At 44.5% G+C, this 21,487-nt stretch overlaps 2 protein-coding genes across 4 annotated transcripts in view; one reads left to right on the top strand and one right to left on the bottom strand.

The window, feature by feature from the left end:
• The window catches only part of LOC141148471 (uncharacterized), a 40,570-nt gene extending 36,694 nt beyond the window's left edge, over positions 1-3,876 (top strand). The window contains exon 11 of one of the 2 annotated variants that reach the window (XM_073635969.1): positions 427-3,876. The gene's annotated coding sequence lies outside the window, so the exon portion shown is untranslated. The remainder of the gene's footprint in view (positions 1-426) is intronic. The other variant, XM_073635971.1, reaches the window with a different exon arrangement.
• On the bottom strand, positions 3,235-20,970 carry CDIPT (CDP-diacylglycerol--inositol 3-phosphatidyltransferase). 2 transcript variants are annotated; one of them, XR_012245224.1, is made up of 7 exons: positions 20,850-20,970; positions 15,252-15,386; positions 12,975-13,128; positions 10,993-11,074; positions 10,812-10,893; positions 9,639-10,714; positions 3,235-9,512 (listed from the first exon to the last, which is right to left on the bottom strand). XR_012245224.1 is itself a non-coding variant. In XM_073635972.1 (6 exons), the coding sequence occupies exons 1-6, from the start codon at positions 20,890-20,892 to the stop codon at positions 10,554-10,556; spliced, it is 657 nt and encodes a 218-aa protein (XP_073492073.1). In that variant the 5' UTR covers positions 20,893-20,970; the 3' UTR covers positions 3,235-10,553. The 2 variants fall into 2 exon arrangements, 1 of the variants encoding a protein (XP_073492073.1); XM_073635972.1 differs by having other exon boundaries at positions 3,235-10,714.
• Between the last annotated feature and the right edge of the window lie 517 nt (positions 20,971-21,487).

Genomic DNA, 21,487 nt, shown 5'->3' with positions numbered 1-21,487 from the left:
ACCAGGGGTCCATGGAACACCAGGGTTCCTCCAGAGGTTGCTGGGCCTTCCCTGAGCAATGTGCAATCTCTGCCTCTCAGAAAAGTTCCCACCGACACCATTGCTCATTTTAGGTATCTGTAAGAGAGTCATTCTTCCCAAAGTCCACAAGGAGCATTCTTCTCATTGAATATCACACGGATGTATCATGAGTTGTAGATATAGTAATTTTTAGCAGGGGTTCCCTGAGATGGGAACCTTATTTTAGGGGTTCCTCTGTGTTGAAAAGGTTGAGAAAGGCTGGTTTACACTATTGCTTTTCCGGATTTATTCTGCTACTTGTTTAACAGTTTTTCTACAATATATGAAAAGCATTTAGTCATTTTTGTTACACAGTTCAATGAAATATACACCTTTTGTAATTTCTTCTTTTTTTTATCCTTGGAGGTGCAAGACTTTTTATACAGAGGAGGCACAAAGATCTGTGTAAAAGAATGGGACTCATCGAGCCGATTCTTCTGTCTTTACGTCAGCAGGGGGTCATTAACGAAGACGAGGAGGAAGAGATTAGACTTCAGAGGAGGACAATGCAAAGAAATGATTTTCTGCTTAAAATGATGAAATCAAAAGGCGCAGAGGAAGAATTTTACAAAGCTCTCCAGGAAAATGACCCCTGTCTTGTTAGGGACTTAATTAAGTCCATGGGAAGAATGTCATTATAACATATGAATTTCATCTTCTGGGTGCAATGGAGACTGCAGGTCATCATATTCCTTTGGTGTCCACCAAACACACTCAGGTCTGCAACCGCTACCACACTACACCCAGACATAAACCAAAGAAATGAAAGAACGTCCTAGCAGCTTCAAGGGAGATTGTACAATCAGACTGTATAGTGTATAGTCAGCCTTACAGAATGTACAATATTTACTCGCAGGTCACTTTATTAGGTACACCTTGCTAGCACCGGGCTGGACCCCATTTTACCTTCATTCTTGGTGGCATAGATCCAACAAGGTATTGGAAACATTTCTCAGAGATTTTGGTCCAGAGTGACATGATAGCATCACACAGTTGCTGCAGATTTGTCGGCTGCACATCCATGATGCCAAGCCCAAAAGTGCTCTATTGGATGAGATGTGGTGAGTGTGGAGGCCATTGGAGTACAGGGACCTCATTGTCCAGTGGTGAGATGATTGGAGCTTTGTGACATGGATTATCCTGCTGGAAGGAGCCATCAGAAGATGGGGACACTGTAGTCATAAAGGGATGGACATGGTCACCAACGATACTCAGGAAGGCCGTGGTGTATAAACGATGATCAATTGGTACTAAGGGGCCCAAAGTGTGCCAAGAAAATATCCCCCCCACCATTACACCATCACCACCAGCCTGAACCGGTGATACAAGGCAGGATGGATCCATGCTTTCATGTTATTTACTACACATTCTGACCCGACCATCTGAATGACAGAGCTGAAACCCAGACTCATCAGACCAGGCATTGTTTTTTCAAATCTTCTATTGTTCAATTTTGGTGAGCCTGTGCGAATTGTAGCCTCAGTTTCCTGTTCTTAGCTGACAGGAGTGTTACCCGGTGTGGTCTTCCCCTGCTGTAGCCCATCTGCTTCAAGGTTTATTGTGTTGTGAATTCAGAGATGGTATTCTGCATACCTTGGGTGTAACGAGTGGTTATTTGAGTTACTGTTACCTTTCTATCATCTGGAACCAGTCTGCCCATTCTCCTCTAACATCAACAAGGCATTTTCCTCCACACAACTGCCGCTCACTGGATATTTTCTCTTTTTTGGACCATTCTCTGTAAACCCGAGAGATGGTTGTGTGTGAAAACCCCAGTAGATCAGCAGTTTTTGAAATACTCAGACCAGCCCGCCTGGTACCAACAACCACACCACGTTCAAAGTCACTTAAATCCCCTTTCTTCCCCACTCTGATGCTCGGGTTTGAACGTCAGCAAGTCATCTTCGCCATGTCTAGATGCCTAAATGCATCGAGTTGCTGCCATGTGATTGGCTGATCAGCAATTTGTGTGACCAAGCAATTGAACAGGTGTACCTAATAAAGTGGCCGGTGAGAGTATGTAAAGGGCTGTATGAATACCTGAATAATTTCAGGGCCCTGACAAGTAAGGCTATGTTAACATGACCTTGCCAGTGCATGGCTACCTCTTGCAGGAAACAGGGCAAGTCAGGCGCAGTGCAATGCGTGCTTTAACGCGCCACACTGCTTTTGGTTTTTTTTTTTAAACTTTATATTTGAAGTGTCACGTAGTGACAACTCATTCACGTCACTGCACAGCAGCATGGTGCGATACGCTGTGGTGCATTGACATGTGGTGCCATCCAATGCGCTGCAGAAAAATGCAAATATGCTGCATTATTCTGCACTGTATCACACTGCACAGAACGCCATTGTTGGGGTGTGAATGTGGCCCATAGAAGAAATTGTTTTCTATGTGCCCTAGAGGTGACTTACGTTCAACCAGTGGGGAAAAAAAAACGCAAGAGACCACTCAGTGTGAACGAGCCCTGAAACAAGGTAGACATTCCTTTTTTTTTTTTTTTTGATACGTGAATACGATCGAAAGAAGGTAACTTTTACAGAAGAGAGAATAAACCTCTTTTTATGTATTTTTTATTGATATAGAACAGCAGTTCTTCAGAGTGTACTTGTCTGATAAACAATATTACCAATATATAGTTCTCAAAATGTGTAAAATGTGAAAAGAGAAAGTAAAAATATAAAACTGTGCAATTACTTGAAATACGTACGATGGTGCAGAAAAGAAAAAAGAAAAAGAAAAATAATAGTCAATTTTGATTGGGAGAGTGAAGTTCCACTTTAACTTAGTGACATGTTATGTGGAGCGTACACCTTCCCAACTGCTGTACTGATTACATTGGAACCTGGTGGGGAGGGGGCTTGAGGCTGAGATTACAGAACACAGATAGGCACCCTTGTAGTTATAGCAGGACAAACACACAATACATACCCAGGTGACAGGTTCATTTTAGCACCCCCCTGCCCCACCTACATTCAGCTGCTGGGAGTGAAGACTATATGCAGTACATCTGGGTATGGAGGAGCATGGGACTTGCTGTACTTCCTCATAGGACAGTACTGGCTCTTGGTGATTCTTTCACAGGGGGGCGGGGAGGAAGTGCCTATCACTGTGTAAGCTCAAACTAATACTTTGATTCACACTACTGCTTATCCAAAACACACACGCTGAAGTGGTAATCATAGATCTTTATTATATCACACAGTTCCCTTCTACAGGAGGAATGGTATACAGAAACAGATGTGTCGGGGGGAAGAGAGCATAGCACCCTGCAACTGGCCTTAACGGAAGAACATAATTATCACATTTCAGATATCCGCAGATATCCAATGGGAACCAAAAACAAAAATTAAAGCAAAAGGAACCCACTGCAGTACATTGTAATAGACTGCTTCACCTTTGTTTTGCTTTGTGACAGGTTTTTTTGTATCCTTTAAAGAAGAAGTCTCACCATAAATATATATTTTCATCATCCTGTCCCCCAGGGGACAAAGCAAATGTAGCACTTTGTCCTGTTTAATGGGTTCTTCGGATACAGAGCTGGCGTTGGGTGACAGCACACACACCACACCCCTCCCCAGCTCTAAGTGATTGACAGCGCTCATCTCTGCCAGTAGGAGTACGATGGAGATGAGCGCTGTCATTCAGCATAGTTGGAGCAGGTCTGCTTGGATCACAATACAAGGACTTGTAATAGTAAAGGATCAGTCAGTTCTGGTGAGGGCTGTGTGATCCATCTGCTGGCTGCTAAAAAAACAACTACTTTATATTGCTGTGGATATTTCATAACAGCCAGCAGATCGATCACACAACCCCTCCAGCACTGATGCTTTACTTTTGAGAATGCAACCTGCACTATATTAGTAAAGGATCAGTCAGTGCTGAGGGGGTTGTGTGACCGATCTGCTGGCTGTCATTAAATATCCACAGCAATATAAAGTAGTTGTTTACTAGCAGCCAGCAGATGGATCACACATCCCTCGCCAGCACTGACTGCTGCTTTACTAATATAGTGCAAGCTGCAAGTGCAAGTAAAGCATCAGTCAGTGCTGGGGGGTGTGGTTGGGGGGGTTAGGTGACCGAACAGAGCTCACATTTTAACTTTTTGTACAAATTGAACCTTTTTCACCAATAAAACAAAGTTTTTTACAATAGATACTTGTCTATCCTTTGCTGCTAAAAAGCCCCGTGGGGAATTTTTCCATGTTTTCAGTCTTTTGGGGTGTGCAGCGTCCTTGACTCTCACCTATGTGTTTTTTCTATGCCATTTGAAGGATCTGCTGGCTGCTAGTAAATAACTAGTTTACATTGCTATGGATATTTACTAGCAGCCAGCAGATGGATCACACAGCCCTCGCCAGCACTGACTGATTCTTTACTAATATAAGTGCAGGCTGCATTCTCAAAAGTAAAGCATCAGTCAGTGCTGGTGAGGGCTGTGTAATCGATCTGCTGGCTGCTAGTAAACAACTACTTTACATTGCAGTGGATATTTACTGACAGCCAGCAGATCAGTCACACAGCCACCCCCCCCAGCACTGACTGATGCTTTACTTTTGAGAATGCAGCCTACACTTATATTAGTAAAGGATCAGTCAGTGCTGGCGAGGGCTGTGTAATCTATCTGCTGGCTGCTAGTAAACAACTACTTTACATTGCTGTGGATATTTACCAACAGTCCGCCAATCGGTCACACAGCTCCCTCAGCACTGACTGATGCTTTTCTTTTGAGAATGCAGTCTGTAATTTATATTAGTAAAGGATCAGTCAGTGCTGGTGGGACTAGCAAGAGCTAAACCAGGGCAAACAGAGTGTGCAAAGTGGAAATCTGAGCGAGGGGGTGGTGGCTTTACTGTGGTGATGTAACTCCCCCATCAGATCACATAAATTGGGCTTTAGTCTGGGGTGGAACTGAGGGCCAGCAGAGACAAAGATGCTTGTAGCAAAAAAACACAGCACAGATCAGAACAATACCAAATGCTACATTCTCTTGGGGATTTTAAGTTGTGGTGATACTTCTTCTTTAAGAAGCCCAATATCGTCATTCATTAAAGGTCTACTAACACAAGGGCCAGCTTTTAAGGCAGGAATACAGGAAACACACACCTCTAACGTATAATAATAATACACAGTAATACGAGTACTTTTGGTCAAGAGCTGAGACTGGTTCATATAAGTAAGCGGATCTGTTAAAAAAAAAAAAAAAACCTGAAGCTGAGGCATGCTCAGAGGCCATTATAATATGTCAAATATTCATACCAGATCAACCATTGCTGGGGTATAATCATTGTTCATTCACTCACACTGTGCTATGGTGTGAGGCTTATGCTCCTCAGGAAACAACAACAACAAGAATCCTGGGACTACAAACAAAACAGCTTGTTTGTGACAGGTCCACTTTCATAAGGACCAATAGGCCAAGAACACCACTATAACCATAGTTGTGTTGGTATAGGCCTTATAAAGTAGAAAACTATTTAAAGGTGAACATGCTTTTTCAAGTTTCAAGAGTCGACTCATGCCTGGACACTTCTAAATAATAATAGTGAGGCCTCTGCGTCAAATCATCAGAATGTTACTCTGTCATCACATTTTACACAGCTTCTGCACTGATATGATGTCACCAACTAATGATTACATTTTATTTATCCCTGAGTCTGTTCTCTGATTCTACCCGGAATCCTCTGCAGGACTAAGGTAAACCCCGCTGCAAGGGGGCTAGAGAATTGGTAATGGTGTCTTCTCTGTATAATTTTCCCTGATTGGCAATTGCCTGTCATTTACAATCCTCTGCCATGCGTGTAAGGGAGTGGTTTTTAGTTTTTGCATTAAAAAAAAAAACATAGATCTGCTATTTGGTAAGCTGTGTATGGGCAGCAAAGAAAAGTACATTGGTGGGGCGTGGACATTAAAGTAAACCTGTTGTTTTGCACATTTTCACACAATTAAAAAAAAAAAAAAAAAAAAAAAATAAGATATATATATATATATATATATCTTATTTAAAGGGAACCTGTCAGGGATAAAAATATGAGTGCCATTACATTCATGTACACTACTTGTTACTATGCTATAAAACTGTTGGGGCTCATTCACACTTTATCAGCACCCCTTTTACATCAGGTGTCCTCAGAGTCCCCTTAATATCAGGGTCCCCAGCGGAGTGACCATTAAACTAGGGTTCCCCCCACATCAAGTTCCCCATCAGAGTACCCCTTTTATGCTATAAAACTGTTGGGGCCCATTCACACCTAGTGTGTTGATCAGCTAGATCAGAGAACTCCAATCAGGGTTCCCCACCAGAGTCCCCCTTTACATCAGGGTTCCCCATCAGAGTCCCCCTTTTCATCAGGGTTCCCCATCAGAGTCCCCCTTTTCATCAGGGTTCCCCATCAGAGTCCCCCTTTACATCAGGGTTCCCCATCAGAGTCCCCTTTTACATCAGGGTTCCCCATCAGAGTCCCCCTTTACATCAGGGTTCCCCATCAGAGTGACCCTTAAACGAAAAAGAGCATAAATTTAAAATAACATAAAAATCTATATACATTTTGTTTTACTTTCTGTTATAAAACACATCCAATAAAAAAAAAAAAAAAAATGTAAAAATCTAATTTATATATATATTTAGGCCAATATGTATTCTACCACATGTCTTTGGTAAAAAAAAAAAAAAAATAAAAAAAATCACAATAAGTGTATATTGATTGGTTTGTGTGAACAAAACTTTGACATCATATATACTGGATTTTTTAATTTATTTTTTTATACTAGTAATGGCGGTGATCAGTGGCTTATAGTGGGTCGGCATGCAATCTGATACTAACTGCCACTTACATCTCCAGTGACAGTGCTAATAATAATACACACTGTCAATGTAGTAATGACACTTGCTGAGAAGGGGTTAACATCAGGGGTAATCAACGAGTTAAACGTGTGTGTGACAAATGTTTACTATGTGTACTGTGTACTAATTTTACTAAGGAGTGTGCTGGTTTTTATTCCCTGCTTTGCAGAGAAACAAAAGCCAGCACATTGCCACTGTCAGAAGAGAGCTCTCTGTTGTTTACATACACAAGGCTCTCTCCTGTCACTTGCTCGAATGATCGGCAGGTTCCAGCTATAGATCATGGTCCGGAAAAAGCTGACCGGCATGTGCTAGAGCCAGTGACAGCACAGCCGGGTGGGCTGGTATATGTATATATACAGGATTCTGCGCATGCTGGCCCGCACTGTAGCAGTAAAACTACAGTGCGCGGTTGGCAGGTGGTTAAGCTAGAACCAATATGCAGTCACTGAACTCAAGGACCATAATGGCAACCCTAGATGTCTCCATCCTTTCAAACAAGTAATGGCATCTACCAAACTTTTATCCCAGACAAGTTCCCTGTAAACTCTAAAGAGTCAGTGCAGATTTACACTGAAAAAAAATACACCCATATAACATGGAAATATGCAAAATAATGCTGACACACCGTACTACTCTGTATGATAATCAAATGATAAGAAAATCACCTGGATGGAATTTCCTCCTGTTACTGGAACCCTCTCTAGGTAGATCCATGGAGAACGTTTTAACCATTTTACTGAGTTCATGTAACATTTCAGTATCAGTTCATATCCTGTGAGGTGATAACATTTCCATCAGGCTTACAGTAACAATTCCAATTTTTATCGCCTAAATGGCCAAAGTGATAGATTATTGTTAAAACTTCTGCAAAGAAACTGGTCTCCCTCCAATGATGTCAGTGTTTTGAAAAACTTTATTATTCCAGACAATTAGGAGGGCCAGAAGGCCTATCCAGAACGTCCTTATGCTGACACGTTTCACCTGGAAAAGACTAATTCACATAGACTTTTCTGGGTGAAACGTGTCAGCGTGAGGTGGTCATGGGATGGCACAGACAGACACAGCCCAATTTGATATCCGTGCAGCTGTGGGTTCAAGGCCTTAAAAGCGGACAGGTTGTGCCAGGGGCATGCACCCACACAAATGTCAAATTGGGAGCAGGCCTGCCTGTGTCTGGGCAGCCGCTGGTCCCCAACTGATATGAATGAGACAGCCTGCATGGGGATGCGGGGAACACCTGTGCGGGTAAAACACGGCCCTCACACGGGCGTACTACAGCCTTAGCCTTGGATTACACATTGCAGTGTATGATTAAAGCTGACCATACATTATACAATTTTCTTATTCAATTTCCTATGTAGTGCAAGGATCCGCCTGATTACTTACAAATTGAAAGAATTTAGGTTTGCCCTCATTATTATACGTTTTTGGTAAATCTAAAGGAAAATTGTACAAGAAAATTGTATAATGTATGGCCAGCCTAAGTCAGGCCTATAGAGAGTTTACAACAGTAAGGCTGGCCATACAATATACAATTTTCTTGTAGAGCTGCACAAATCGTTAAAAAATCGTGATCGCGATTCAACCCCCGACGATCTCTATTGCAGAGTTTGCCGATTCTTTCATATAACAAATTGAGAGACTTATCTGCTCACTCTGTCAAAAGAAAACATTCAAGGCAGTCTGCCAAGTTTTTAACTTGAAACATTGTAACTCTTCCTTCTTAGATCAAAAGGGATAAACTGTGTGAAAAAAAAAAAAATCAAGGCAGTCTGACAAGTTTTTAAACAACCTGTAAATGCAGAAAGTTTACCCACTTGAAGTCTAAATCTTTTTCTGACACGTGTTTCTTAAGTTAAAATCAATATTTTTTGCTAGAAAATTACTTGGAACCCCCAAACATTATATATATATTTTAGCAGAGACCCTAGGGAATAAAATGTCTATTGCTGCAATATTTTTTTGTCACACTGTATTTGCCCAGCGGTCTTCCAAACGCATTTTTTGGGGGAAAAAATACACTTCAATGAATAAAAAAAAAACACGAAACAGTAAAGTTAGCCCAATTTTTTTTTGTTTTAATGTGAAAGATGATGTTACGCCGCGAGAATCGTGATCTATCTTCTAAGCAAAAAAAATTGTGATTCTCATTTTAGCCAGAATCGTACAGCTCTATTTTCTTGTACAATTTTCCTTTAGATTTACCAAAACCATATAATAAGAGGGCAAACCTAAACACTTTCAATTTGTAAGCAATCAGGCAGGCCCTTGCACTATAGAGTTGAAGGTAAATCTAAGGCTCTGTTCACATCTAGGCGTCTAGTGGCGTTTTTCTGCTGTAAGCCTCAGCTCTAAAAACACCCAACAAGACAAATCCCATTCAATTCAATGGCCTCTGTTCACATCTGAGCATTTTGTTATCTGAAGCAAAACACAAAGTAAAGGAGCTTCTTTTTTTGGGCGGATTACAGGCGTTTTCTGCTTTTTACATTGGTGACCTTTTGACCTGTACAAGATCGCGGCAAAAATTGCACGACTTTCTGCCTGAAAACAAAAACGCCTAGGTGTGAACAGAGCCTAAAGCAGGGGTCTCAAACTGGTGGCCTTCCAGCTGTTGCGGAACTACAAGTCCCATCATACCTCTGCCTGAGGGAGTTATGCTTGTAGCTGTCCCTCATGGGACTTGCAGTTTCACAACAGCTGGAGGGCCACCAGTTTGAAACCCGTGGCCTAAAGGAAACTGAACAAGAAAATTGTATAATGTATGGCCAGATTATCAGTCATTTTTCAGAAATGACACATTACTTTGTAATTATTAATAAACTATATACTGCTATCTGTAAATCTGCCCCATGTTACTGAGCCCAGGCCCAACCAGTGTATACAGGATGAGAGGACAGAGAAGATTTGTCTGCAAAATTCTACATAGACAGAATCAGAATGGCGTGTCCTGGTGCAGTGATTAAACTCCCTTTACACATGTTCCCTTATTCCCTTGGAATTCCCAGCAGAACGGCTACCAGGCTCCCCTAATTATAAACGGAAAGATCACCGTGCTGCCTGTGTCAGTCTAGAAAGCAGTCATTGGTGGTGCAAAGGCTTCTGGGAGCAGGCCCATGAGCTGCTGAGATCTGCGAGGTTCTTAATCCTTACTTTTAAATATAAAAAAAATTATAAAAATAAAGTTCCCTAATTGCTGCATAAACGATACAGGACATACATTACACGTGAACAGTAAAATCAATTTAAATTAAATCATACATAATTGCATATAGATAAAAAAAAAATAGTTCACCCCAGCATTTAAACAGTATAAAATAATGATATTTTCAGTGTTCTGAGGAGAATTAGCAGTTTGAGAGAAGAAGAAAAATGTACAGCTCACCCTAAAAACAAGCCTTGAGTGCGATCATTCCCCACCTAGAAAATGACTGCAAGGATTAGATATATTCAGTGCCTGGGGGAGCCACAAGGTGGCGCTAATACTTGACAGCCTCAGGGTAAGAAGGCAGTTTTGGGGAAGGTGGCCTTGGCGTGTTTAAAGGGCAGGATAGTTTGTGGATACAGTGTAAGGATTAACACTGGGTGTAATAAATTATACCAGCATATAACTCGTTTCAACCTAAACTTCCCTGTTATAGGCATTTACTTCTTTTTGGCACGCTCAGCGCAGTCTAGGGCGGCCATGTTGCAGGAAGCAGTGACCAAGTGCAGAAGACTGATGCCGGATTTCACCAGAGAGATAGGACAGCTGACCCAGAAGATAAGACGGAAAATACCGACAGCTCCGAGCGGACCCAGTGCCACTGTGGAAATAAAGAAAGAGGAACGGATCAGTACAACAACCAGACCACAGAGCCCGTTCTTCCCCTTGTGCAACCCTGCTGCAGCACACAGCCCCACCTGCTGGTCCCTCAGTGAAGTACAGCAGATACAGCATGCAGTAGAAGAGCTCGTTGCCAGCGCACATCAGGAATAGCACAGGCTGTAAGAAAAGAAAAAAAAAAAAAAGAAGAAACATCCGTAAGAAATTCTCAGATTCCATTTCAAGGCAAGACAGTCAGGGATCACTCTGTGGACATACCCGGGAGGTGTAATACAAGCGCAGCACAGGGTTTCCACTCAGGTCAATCGTCTTGTGACTGTCACTTCCTTTCAGGATGGAGCTGGCGGGAGACAAAAGCAGCAACTGATGTTAGACACATGTATGGAACTCTGCTTACCAGATACCCCCAATGGTACAGTGTGGGTGGCAGTTCTGAAGTTGCGTTTGGCCCTGTTTTGCATTCCTCTGGATCCACCAGGTTCTATATGTGTTTGCATTGTAGGCACACATCGTGTTCCCCAAGGAGCGTGGTTGTAGGAGGACGTCCATGGACGCCCTATCAGAACAAGAGAGCCAAGGGTCTGAGGTGGTTAAAGTGGAAACAAACTCAAAAAAGGGGCCTACACAAGGAAGATTACAGTTTTTTTTTTCTTCCTGTCCAGCTCGCTGGAAGTTACAAGCACATGATTTCTGTCAGGAACAACAGGTAATTTCTATACTTTCTGAAAATGTTCTTAGCCTGAAAAAATTAAACTAATGCAGTCAGCACATCTAAGGACTGATACACTGCAATGTCCAGCATTGTCCAGCGATGTTGGCACCGCAGCTGATGTTTCCATTGGCTGGTCGGGTGCTGCCGCCGATATCGTGGGTAAGGTGACCTGGCAGTGTAGCCTTTCAGCTTCATGGCCGGATCCCTACTGCGGAAGGAGGAGGGAGGAGAGGGACCGGGCTGCTGACATCATTCACCGCGGCCCGTTCTCCCAGAAGTGGGGACAGAGTACCTGTAAAAAAACAGGTATCCGCTCCTCCCGAAAGGTGCCAAATGCGGCACCGGAGGGGGGGGGGGGATCAGATAAGCGGAAGTTCCACTTTTGGGTGGAACTCCGCTTTATAGTGATTGTAAAGTCTTTTTTTTCTCCTAGAATAATAACAAATATTTTATAACATGTTATGCTTACCTGCTCTGTTGCAGTGGATTTGCACAGAGCAGCCCCAATCCTCCTCTTCTCAGGTCTCTCTTCTGAGCTCCTGGTCCCTCCCTCCTGTTCAGTGCCCCCACATCAAGCAGCTTGCTATGGGGGCACCTGAGCTGAGTGTCCATTCAGACACGGAGCCCCGTCCGGTCTGCCCCCCCTCTATCCTGATTGGCTTGCTGGCTTTGATTGTGCCAGTCAGGGAGGGAGAATCTCAGACGGCTTAGACACTCGTTGACATCGCTGGACAGAGAGGGAACTCAGGTAAGTATTAGGGGGGCTGCTACACACAGAAGGCTTTTTATCTTTATGTATAGAATGCATTAAGATAAAAAAAAACCTTCTGCTTTTATAATCCCTTTAATAGATTTACTGGCAACCTGTATAAACAGCAAGCACCAAAGCAGAGGCAAAGTTCAACTAAGACCTTTACTGAAATGCTGAGATAAAAGGATATAGTACTCAGATGGGGTGTTGTTTCAATCTGTCTGAGCAAACTGGTAGACTTGCAGCATGATAGAGAAGCAGTAAAGCACAAAGTATGTAAAGCGTCACCAAGTAGTAATGAGAGTGTTCATATGTAGAGCCAAAATCACTGACATTACTAATTTCATAAGAGCATTGACAAGGGATTCATCCCATTCACATTTATATATAAAGACTATGGAGGGAGATTTTCTAAAACTGGGGCAGCTCTGTATAGTAACCAATCAGCTTCCAGGTTTTATTGTCAAAGCTTAAATGAACAAGCTAAAGTTAAAAGCTGATTGGTTACTCTGCACAGCTGCACCAGGTTTAGTAAATCTTCCCCTATAAGGCCACCATACTACATTATGTACACAGGGAGACCTAAACTGAGCAATTGTCTATACTGCCCTGTGCAGGATTCCCGGAGTTGCAAAGTATCCTGACACACCAGATATAGTGGATTACTGAATCTGAAATCTAAACAGTATAGTAATAGCAACTGCATAACTGTACAGTGCCCCTATATATACTCCCCGGATACAGGTGGAGTCCAGAATGATGGAGGGCACACTATACCTGTGTAGGTGCAGCCAGTGACTGGCGATGTCCAGACTCATACTGAGCTGAAACAGCAGGGTGTACGATGGGTAGAGGAGGGACAGGTTTACCAGGAGACACATGGTGGCACAACGGTCAGTCAACATGTCCAGCATGGCACCGAACTTGGTTCCTGAGAAGTCAAACATATAACAAGTCATTTAAAGGGACTGTCTATCGCAGTCTTAAAGCTGAAGTGTAATCTGCATTCTCTGCCCCCTCCCCCGCATCAACATACTAATGAAAATATTAAATAAAAACAGTTTTTTATACTAAACACCTTATTTTAGTCTCTGTGCTTCTCTATGGAACTTAGGGACTTCATGGCTGGTGGGAGGGGCTGGCAGGGAGCTTTACATAACTTCCTGAAAACATCTCAGCACTCCTCTGAAGATCCCTCAGCACTGATGCAATCAGTGGGCTGGCTTAATGGAGGAGTTATGCAAATTTGACAAAACCTTGATGGGCAGTATGAAGGAGTGGGCATTCCTAGACAGATTCCATTTGTATGCAGAACGCCCGCATGTGATCCTGAATTCCCTTGATTGAAAGAACTGAAATCCATTGAATGAAAGGGGTGGGCTCTGACTTGCTGCAACTTCTAACGCACATTGGGGGAGATTCACTAAAACTGAAGCACACAGAATCTGGCGCAGCTGTGCATGGTAACCAATCAGCTTCTAACAGCTCGTTCAGTTAAAGGGGGTTGTAAAGGCAGAAGGATTTTTTAATCTTAATGAATTCTATGCAGAAAAGTGAAGGTCCGCCCACCCCTGCAAAAATTAAAAGCCAGCAGCTACACATACTGCAGCTGCTGACTTTTAATAATAGAACACTTACCTGTCCTGGAGTCCAGCGATGTTTCCATCAGCTGTCGGGTGCTGCCGCCGCCATTGCCGGTAAGAGAACCCGGTAGTGTAGCATTACGGCCTCAAGCCGGGTCCCTACTGCGCATGAGCGGGGCACTGCTGCGCTCTCCTACTTGCCCGGCGGCGGGGGAAGCAGGAGGGAGCTGAGCTGCTGACGTAATTTGCCGCGGCCCGGACTCCAGGAAGTGGGGACATGGTACCTGTCAAAGACAGGTATCCGCTCCCCCCTCCCCCCAAAAAGGTGCCAAATGTGGCACCAGAGGGTGGAAAGAGACAAATGAGCGGAAGTTTCACTTTTGGGTGGTACTCCACTTTAACATAAAAAGCCTTCTGTGTGCAACAGGCCCCCTCCCCCTTTAATACTTTCCTGAGCCCCATCTCTATTAAGCGATGTCCACGAGTCCCTCAGCCATCTGAGCGGCACCATTGGCTCCCGCTGCTGTCAAAGTCAGTTAGCTAATCAGGAGAGAGAGGGGGCGGGGCCGAACCACAGCTCTGTGCCTGAATGGACACATGGAGCTGCAGTTCGGCTCGGGTGCCCCCATAGCAAGCTGCTTGCTGTGGGGGCACTAAACAGGAGGGAAAAGCCAGGAGCACAGAAGAGGGACCCAAGAAGAGAAGGATCAGGGCTGCTCTGTGCAAAACCAACTGCACAGAGGAAGCATGTATAACATGTTTGTTATTTTTATTTTATTTATTTTTTTTTTAACAAAACTTTACAATCATTTTAAGCTTTCACAGAAAAAAAAAGGAAGCCGATTGGTTACTATACACAGCTGCAACAGATTTTGCGCTCTCCAGTTTTAGTAAATCAACCCCTGTGAGAAGCTCGCAGTGTGCAGTGAAATCAGAGGAAGCCATTTCAGGCCAGGAGAGGAGCCGATACAACTGTGTAAGACTGAAGGGAAGGCCGGAGGGAGGATTTAAATACAGATAATCGAGGACACGAACCCACCCTTCCTTCTCTTATAATAAAGAGAGCAATCTCGTAAAGCCCAATTTATGCCGGACACAGGCTTTTATTGAGAAGAGAAGTGAGAAAAGTGGCGGTGGTGGTCTGACCAGGTCTGTTAGAATACAGAGTGTAGTGGGCAGTGTGGTCACTCTGGTGCCCATTGGACTGCACAGTCACAGGAAGATACAATGTACAACTGCTGTGATAGGAGAGAGGAGGGCAGACTGAGAGCAATGGAGCTCCTCAGTACAACGTCCACCTGAAGGTCTATTTCTGAGACTCTAATGGGGCTTCAAGTACTAGATGAACTGTCTACTGGAAATGAAAATCTTATATAAAATATGGAATCTCTAGAAGCCAGCCCCCACCCCCTGCCCAAACGTCATCTTGTACAATCTCCCATACTTCCCTCTGTTCTGGTCTCAGTCTTACCTTGGTTGAGCGCTCGAGCTGCGTGTCCATCGAAGGCGTCCAGCAGGCCGCTGAGCAAGTAGAAAGTGGAGGCCACCAGTGGCGAGGTTGGCATGAAATAAAATGCCACGAAGGCAAACAGTATCCGGGCATAGCCTGAGGAGGAGAGGAGACAGTGATGGGGGTCATACTGCATCAATGTAGACGTATTCATCCCCCCGGCAGCCATAAAAGCGCTGAAAGTGCTGGGACCTACGACGCCCAATCACAGCCCTGCCTGGAATCACTTTCACATTACATGAAGCTGCCCTTTAAACACTTCAGGACCGCCCACCACCGTTATGCTGCAGCAGGGCGGTCCTGCTGCGTCGAATCACCTACATGTACATGATTTTATATTTCCAGAGAGGGTGTGAGTGCGTGCACGCCCGCTGCCATTCGCCACAGCACAGTCCTGGCCAATGATTTATGTCTGGAATCCGCTGATCGGCTGAGCGAATAACAGAAGAGAGCTCTGTGTAGGTAAACAACACAGAGCTCTCCACTGTCAGCAGCAATGTGCAAAACAAGGAGAAAAAAAAATCATCACATTGCTTAGTAAAAAGCAGCACACACTAGATTGCACGCTGCACTATCGCAGTCCCACTATAAGTCACTGATCACCGCCATTATCATGTCCCATTGTTTCTAGATGCTATAACTATCATGCAAACCAATCAATATACACTTATTGGGATTTAAAAAGAAAACATTTTTACCAATGACATGAAGCATAATACATTTTGGCCTAAATTTATGAAAAAATTTGATTTTACATTTTTTATTGGATATGTTTTATAACAGAAAGTAAAGAAATAGTTGTTTTGTTTTTCTTTGTTGTTTTGTTTTTTTTTTTTCAATATTTTTGTTTTGAGTTTTTTTTATCACAAAAAATAAAAAACCCAAGAGGTGATTATATACAGTCAGGTCCATAAATATTGGGACATCGACACAAATTCTAATCTTTTTGGCTCTATACACCACCACAACAGATTTGAAATGAGCTAAGATGAAGATGTTCTTTAACTGCAGACTTTCAGCTTTAATTTGAGGGTATTTACATCCAAATCAGGTGAATGGTGTAGGAATTACAACAGTTTGTATATGTGCCTCCCACTTTTTAAGGGACCAAAAGTAATGGGACAGATTAACAATCATCTATCAAACTTTCACTTTTTAATACTTGGTTGCAAATCCTTTGCAGACAATTACAGCCTGAAGTCTGGAACGCATAGACATCACCAGATGCTGGGTTTCATCCCTGGTGATGCTCTGCCAGGCCTCTACTGCAACTGTCTTCAGTTCCTGCTTGTTCTTGGGGCATTTTCCCTTCAGTTTTGTCTTCAGCAAGTGAAATGCATGCTCAATCAGATTCAGGTCAGGTGATTGACTTGGCCATTGCATAACATTCCACTTCTTTCCCTTAAAAATCTCTTTGGTTGCTTTCGCAGTATGCTTCAAGTCATTGTCCATCTGCACTGTGAAGCGCCATCCAATGAGTTCTGAAGCATTTTGCTGAATATGAGCAGATAATATTGCCCGAAACACTTCAGAATTCATCCTGCTTCTTTTGTCAGCAGTCACATCATCAATAAATACAAGAGAACCAGTTCCATTGGCAGCCATACATGCCCACGCCATGACACTACCACCACCATGCTTCACTGATGAGGTGGTATGCTTTGGATCATGAGCAGTTCCTTTCCTTCTTCATACTCTTCTCTTCCCATCACTCCGGTACAAGTTGATCTTGGTCTCATCTGTCCATAGGATGTTGTTCCAGAACTGTGAAGGCTTTTTTAGATGTTGTTTGGCAAACTCTTATCTGGCCTTCCTGTTTTTGAGGCTCACCAATGGTTTACATCTTGTGGTGAACCCTCTGTATTCACTCAAGTCTCCTCTTGATTGTTGACTTTGACACACATACACCTACCTCCTGGAGAGTGTTCTTGATCTGGCCAACTGTTGTGAAGGGTGTTTTCTTCACCAGGGAAAGAATTCTTAGGTCATCCACCACAGTTGTTTTCCATGGTCTTCTGGGTCTTTTGGTGTTGCTGAGCTCACCGGTGCATTCTTTCTTTTTAAGGATGTTCCAAACAGTTGATTTGGCCACACCTAATGTTTTTGCTATCTCTCTGATGGGTTTGTTTTGTTTTTTCAGCCTAATGATGGCTTGCTGATAGTGAAAGCTCTTTGGATCTCATATTGAGAGTTGACAGCAACAAATTCCAAATGCAAATAGCACACTTGAAATGAACTCTGGACCTTTTATCTGCTCCTTGTAAATGGGATAATGAGGGAATAACACACACCTGGCCATGGAACAGCTGAGCAGCCAACTGTCCCATTACTTTTGGTCCCTTAAAAAGTGGGAGGCACATATACAAACTGTTGTAATTCCTACACCGTTCACCTGATTTGGATGTAAATACCCTCAAATTAAAGCTGAAAGTCTGCAGTTAAAGCACATCTTGTTTGTTTAATTTCAAATCCATTGTGGTGGTGTATAGAGCTAAAAAGATTAGAATTGTGTCAATGTCCCAATATTTATGGACCTGACTGTACCACCAAAATAAAGCTCTATTTGTGTGAAAAATTTCGTTTTGGGTACAACGTTGCGCAATTGTCAGTAAGGCTTGGTTCACATATGTGAATCGGATTCCTCCGATTGGCATAGCATGTAAATTGGACCGGCTTACTCGTGTCTGGAGTGGCCGCAGTTCGTTCCTGAAAAAGGGCCTGCACGATTCTGGGTCCAGTTTAGGTGCGAATTCCACCTGAACCGGTGAACAAAACCGCACCGGACTCCGGACTGCAAACCGCAGCCAGACACGTGTGAACCCAGCCTTATAGGGGTTGTAAACCTTTGTGTTTTTTTTCACCTTAATGCATCCTATGCATTAGGGTGAAAAAACACTTGTCAGTGACCAGCCCCCCCAGCCCTCCCCCCCATTTTACTTACCTGAACCCTCAAACATGACCCGGCGGGGACACACTGTCTCTTTGCCAGGGGTTCTCGGCTCTTGATTGGATAGATTGACAGCAGCGCAGCCATTGTCTCCCGCTGCTGTCAATCAAATCCACTGACGCGAACGCCGGAGGGGCGGGGCCGAGTCATACATTCAGCCTCTATGGACGCCGAATGCTGGACTCGGGCGCATGCCCGCAAGGTAACCCCCTCTGGGAAGCGCTTCTCTGAGGGGGTTATCAGTAGTGGGGAGGAGCCGCCGAGGGACCCCAGAAGAGGAGGCTCAGGGCCACTCTGTGCAAAACGAGCTGCACAGTGGAGTATAATATTTAAAAAAAAAAAAAAAATTTACCTTTACAATCACTTTAAAGTGACTGTAAAGTCTCGCTTTTAAAAATAGATAAATAACAAACATGTTATACTTACCTCCTCTGTGCAGTTGGTTTTGCACAGAGCAGCCCCGATCCTCCTCTTCTCAGGTCCCTCTTCGGTGCTCCAGGCTCCTCTCTCCTGACGAGCGCCCCCCACAGTCAGCAGCTTGCTATGGGGGCACCCGAGCCAAGCTGCAGCCCTGTGTGTCCATTCGGACACGCAGCTGCCATTCGACCCCGCCCCCCTTCTCTCCCCTGATTGGAGACCTGACTTTGACAGCTGTGGGAGCCAATGGCGCCGCGGCTGTGCCCCAGCCAATCAGGAGGAGAGTCCCGGATGGGCGAGGAAATCGTGGACATCGCTGGACAGAGAAGGGGCTCAGGGAAAGTATTTCGGGGGGGGGGGCTGCTGCACACAGAAGGTTTTTTATCTTAATGCATAGAATGCATTAAGATAAAAACCTTTTTCCTTTACAACTCCTTTAATGTAGCACCGTGCCGAATAGCAAAAAATGCCCTGGCCATGAAGGGGGTAAAAATCTTCTGGGTAAAGGAAAATGTAACAAGAAACTACAAAGAAGAGCTTCAGACTAATGACAGAGAGACTATGAATGGGGCCATTTCAGAGTCCAAAAGCTCACTCTTCATCAGGGGGTTGTACATGTTGTGCTGGCAGGACGGGCTCCCGGTCACGTGACTACCGCGACAACCAATCACAATGGTCATGCGATTGGGAGGTCTTTCCTGCCCCAGCGGGCATACAGACCCATTTAAAAAGGGTGAACCCCCATTTATGAGCACCATATAGGAGAAATCAGCTGTGCCCCAGCCACCAAGGATGTGCTGATGTCACTTCCTTTTCCTGTATGAAAACTACAACTCCCACCACACAATCAGAACTATTTCCTTCAAAGGGGAGTGGATGTGGGCGGAGCTCTGACACTTGTGAAAGGGCGTGACCGACCGGGCGTGTCCTGACCCAGCAACAGGATTTGGCTGCTAGTGGGCGGGACAGATCGGGAGTCTAGGATGCCTGGCTCCTCCTCCTACGGCCAGTGGGGGTATTGGGATGCAGCAGCTGTATGGGTGTGCCAATATAACATCCTGAGCTCTCTGTGGTGTTATCAGTCCTGTCCATCTCAAAGAACTGCAGAACACCTCCCTCTATGCTATAGAGATAAGAAGGGGGAGGTGTCCTGTAGTCCTCTTGTAGGCAGACAACAATGCTGCTTCATAGATGCAGTACGGTGATCGAGCCAAGAACATCCTGAGCTCTCTGCAGTGTTATAAGTCCCATCCATCTCTAAGAACTACAAAACACCTCCCTCTACGTTATAGCGATAACGGGGGAGGTGTTCTGCAGTCCTTTTCTAGGATGACAACACTGCTCCTCTAAAGATATTGAGCAAGCCAATAACACCCCCTCCCCCGAGCTCTCTGCAGTCTTGTCAGCCCCTTTCCATCTCTCTCCTCCAAACTACAGAACACCTCCCCCTATGTTATGAAGATGAGGAGGGAGGATACGGTTCTGTAGTCCTGTTATTGGGTGATAACGCTGCTTCTCCAGACACAGCACGCCGAGTGAGCAGGTAACCCCCCTAGGGCTCTCTGCAGCCCTGTCCACATCTAAGAACTACAGAACGCCTCCCCCTATGTTATGGAGATGTGTTCTGTAGTCTTGTTTAATGATGCCGCTCCTCCAGATACAGAACACAGGATGAGCTGATAACATCCTGTGCTCTCCACAGTGTTGTCAGTCCTCTCCACCTCTCTCCTGCAAACTACAGAACACCTTCACCTATGTTATGGGGATGAGGAGGGAGGATACGGTTCTGTAGTCCTGTTCTAGGGTGATAACGCTGCTTCTCCAGACACAGTGAGCCGGTAACGTCCTAGGGCTCTCTGCAGCCCTGTGCATGTCTAAGAACTACAGGACACCTCCACCTATGTTATGGAGATGAGGGGGGTGAGGTGTTCTGTAGTCCTACCTGTCCTAGGGTGACAACACTGCTCCTCCATAGATTTAGTAAGCCGATAACAGCCTGTGCTCTCTGCAGTGTTGTCATCAGTCCCATCCACATCTCTGCTCCAAACTACAGAACACCTCCCTCTTTGTTATGGGGATGAGAAAGGAAGGTGGGGGGGGTTACCAGTGACCTGCCCCCATGACGTCACTCCCACCCCCCTCATTACACACCTATAGAGGGGGTTACAATGGAAACACGGGAATCCCCTCCTTACCGATCAGGTTGGGCACAAACAGGAAAATATTCTCCTCCGCCATCTTGTCCCGTGACGTCACTGACCGGACTCTGCTCCCTGGCAACCAGCTGAGAGCAGCGAGAGCGAGCGGAGAGAGAGAGAGAGCGCCGCCTTGAGGGGCCATAGAGAAGACTAAGCTGGTGACAGAGAGGACACAGAGCTGTGCAGCGACACCTGGTGGGCGGAGAGCTGTGTGGGAGGAATGAGTGGAATGGAATGGAAGGAGGTGTAATGATATGGGATGGGGAGGATAATGACTCTGATAATGATCAGCCTAAGAATAGAGAGGAGAGTGCAGGAAACCATTATCCAGAAAGATACAAGAAGTAATGCAGAGAATCATCTGAAGGCCTCATGAACACTTTATTTTACAGGCAAACCGCATATATATATATATAGTGCTTCTATGTTCTCCTATGTGCCACATCGGGGGAGGGGGTTAGATGAAAAATTTAAGAGTGCCGTTTAAATACATAAAAAGAAAAGAAAAAAAACACACCAATGCTGTGTTCAGGGCCGGTTCACACCATAGAAACGCAGTTTTCTGCATGTGCGTTTTTGGTGCAGTCCAGTGCCCCCCCTCTTTTTTTTTCTTTCTTAACCCCCTACCCTGTTCA

This window comes from Aquarana catesbeiana, linkage group LG06 (assembly GCF_042186555.1).
Source record: "Aquarana catesbeiana isolate 2022-GZ linkage group LG06, ASM4218655v1, whole genome shotgun sequence".
NCBI lineage: Eukaryota > Metazoa > Chordata > Amphibia > Anura > Ranidae > Aquarana > Aquarana catesbeiana.
Note: the sequence above shows the minus strand (reverse complement) of the source record. Positions and strands in the feature narration are given on the sequence as shown.

What these genes read in the sequence shown, in the direction of transcription:
- CDIPT (XM_073635972.1), bottom strand. Translation starts at nt 20,892, where the DNA reads ATGGCGGAGGAGAATATTTTCCTGTTTGTGCCCAACCTGATCG. An exon ending in AGCTCGAGCGCTCAACCAAG is followed by an intron (nt 13,129 to 15,251) that starts GTAAGACTGAGA and finishes TTGACTTCTCAG; the next exon opens with GAACCAAGTTCGGTGCCATG. An exon ending in CTTCACTGAGGGACCAGCAG is followed by an intron (nt 10,715 to 10,811) that starts GTGGGGCTGTGT and finishes TTATTTCCACAG; the next exon opens with TGGCACTGGGTCCGCTCGGA.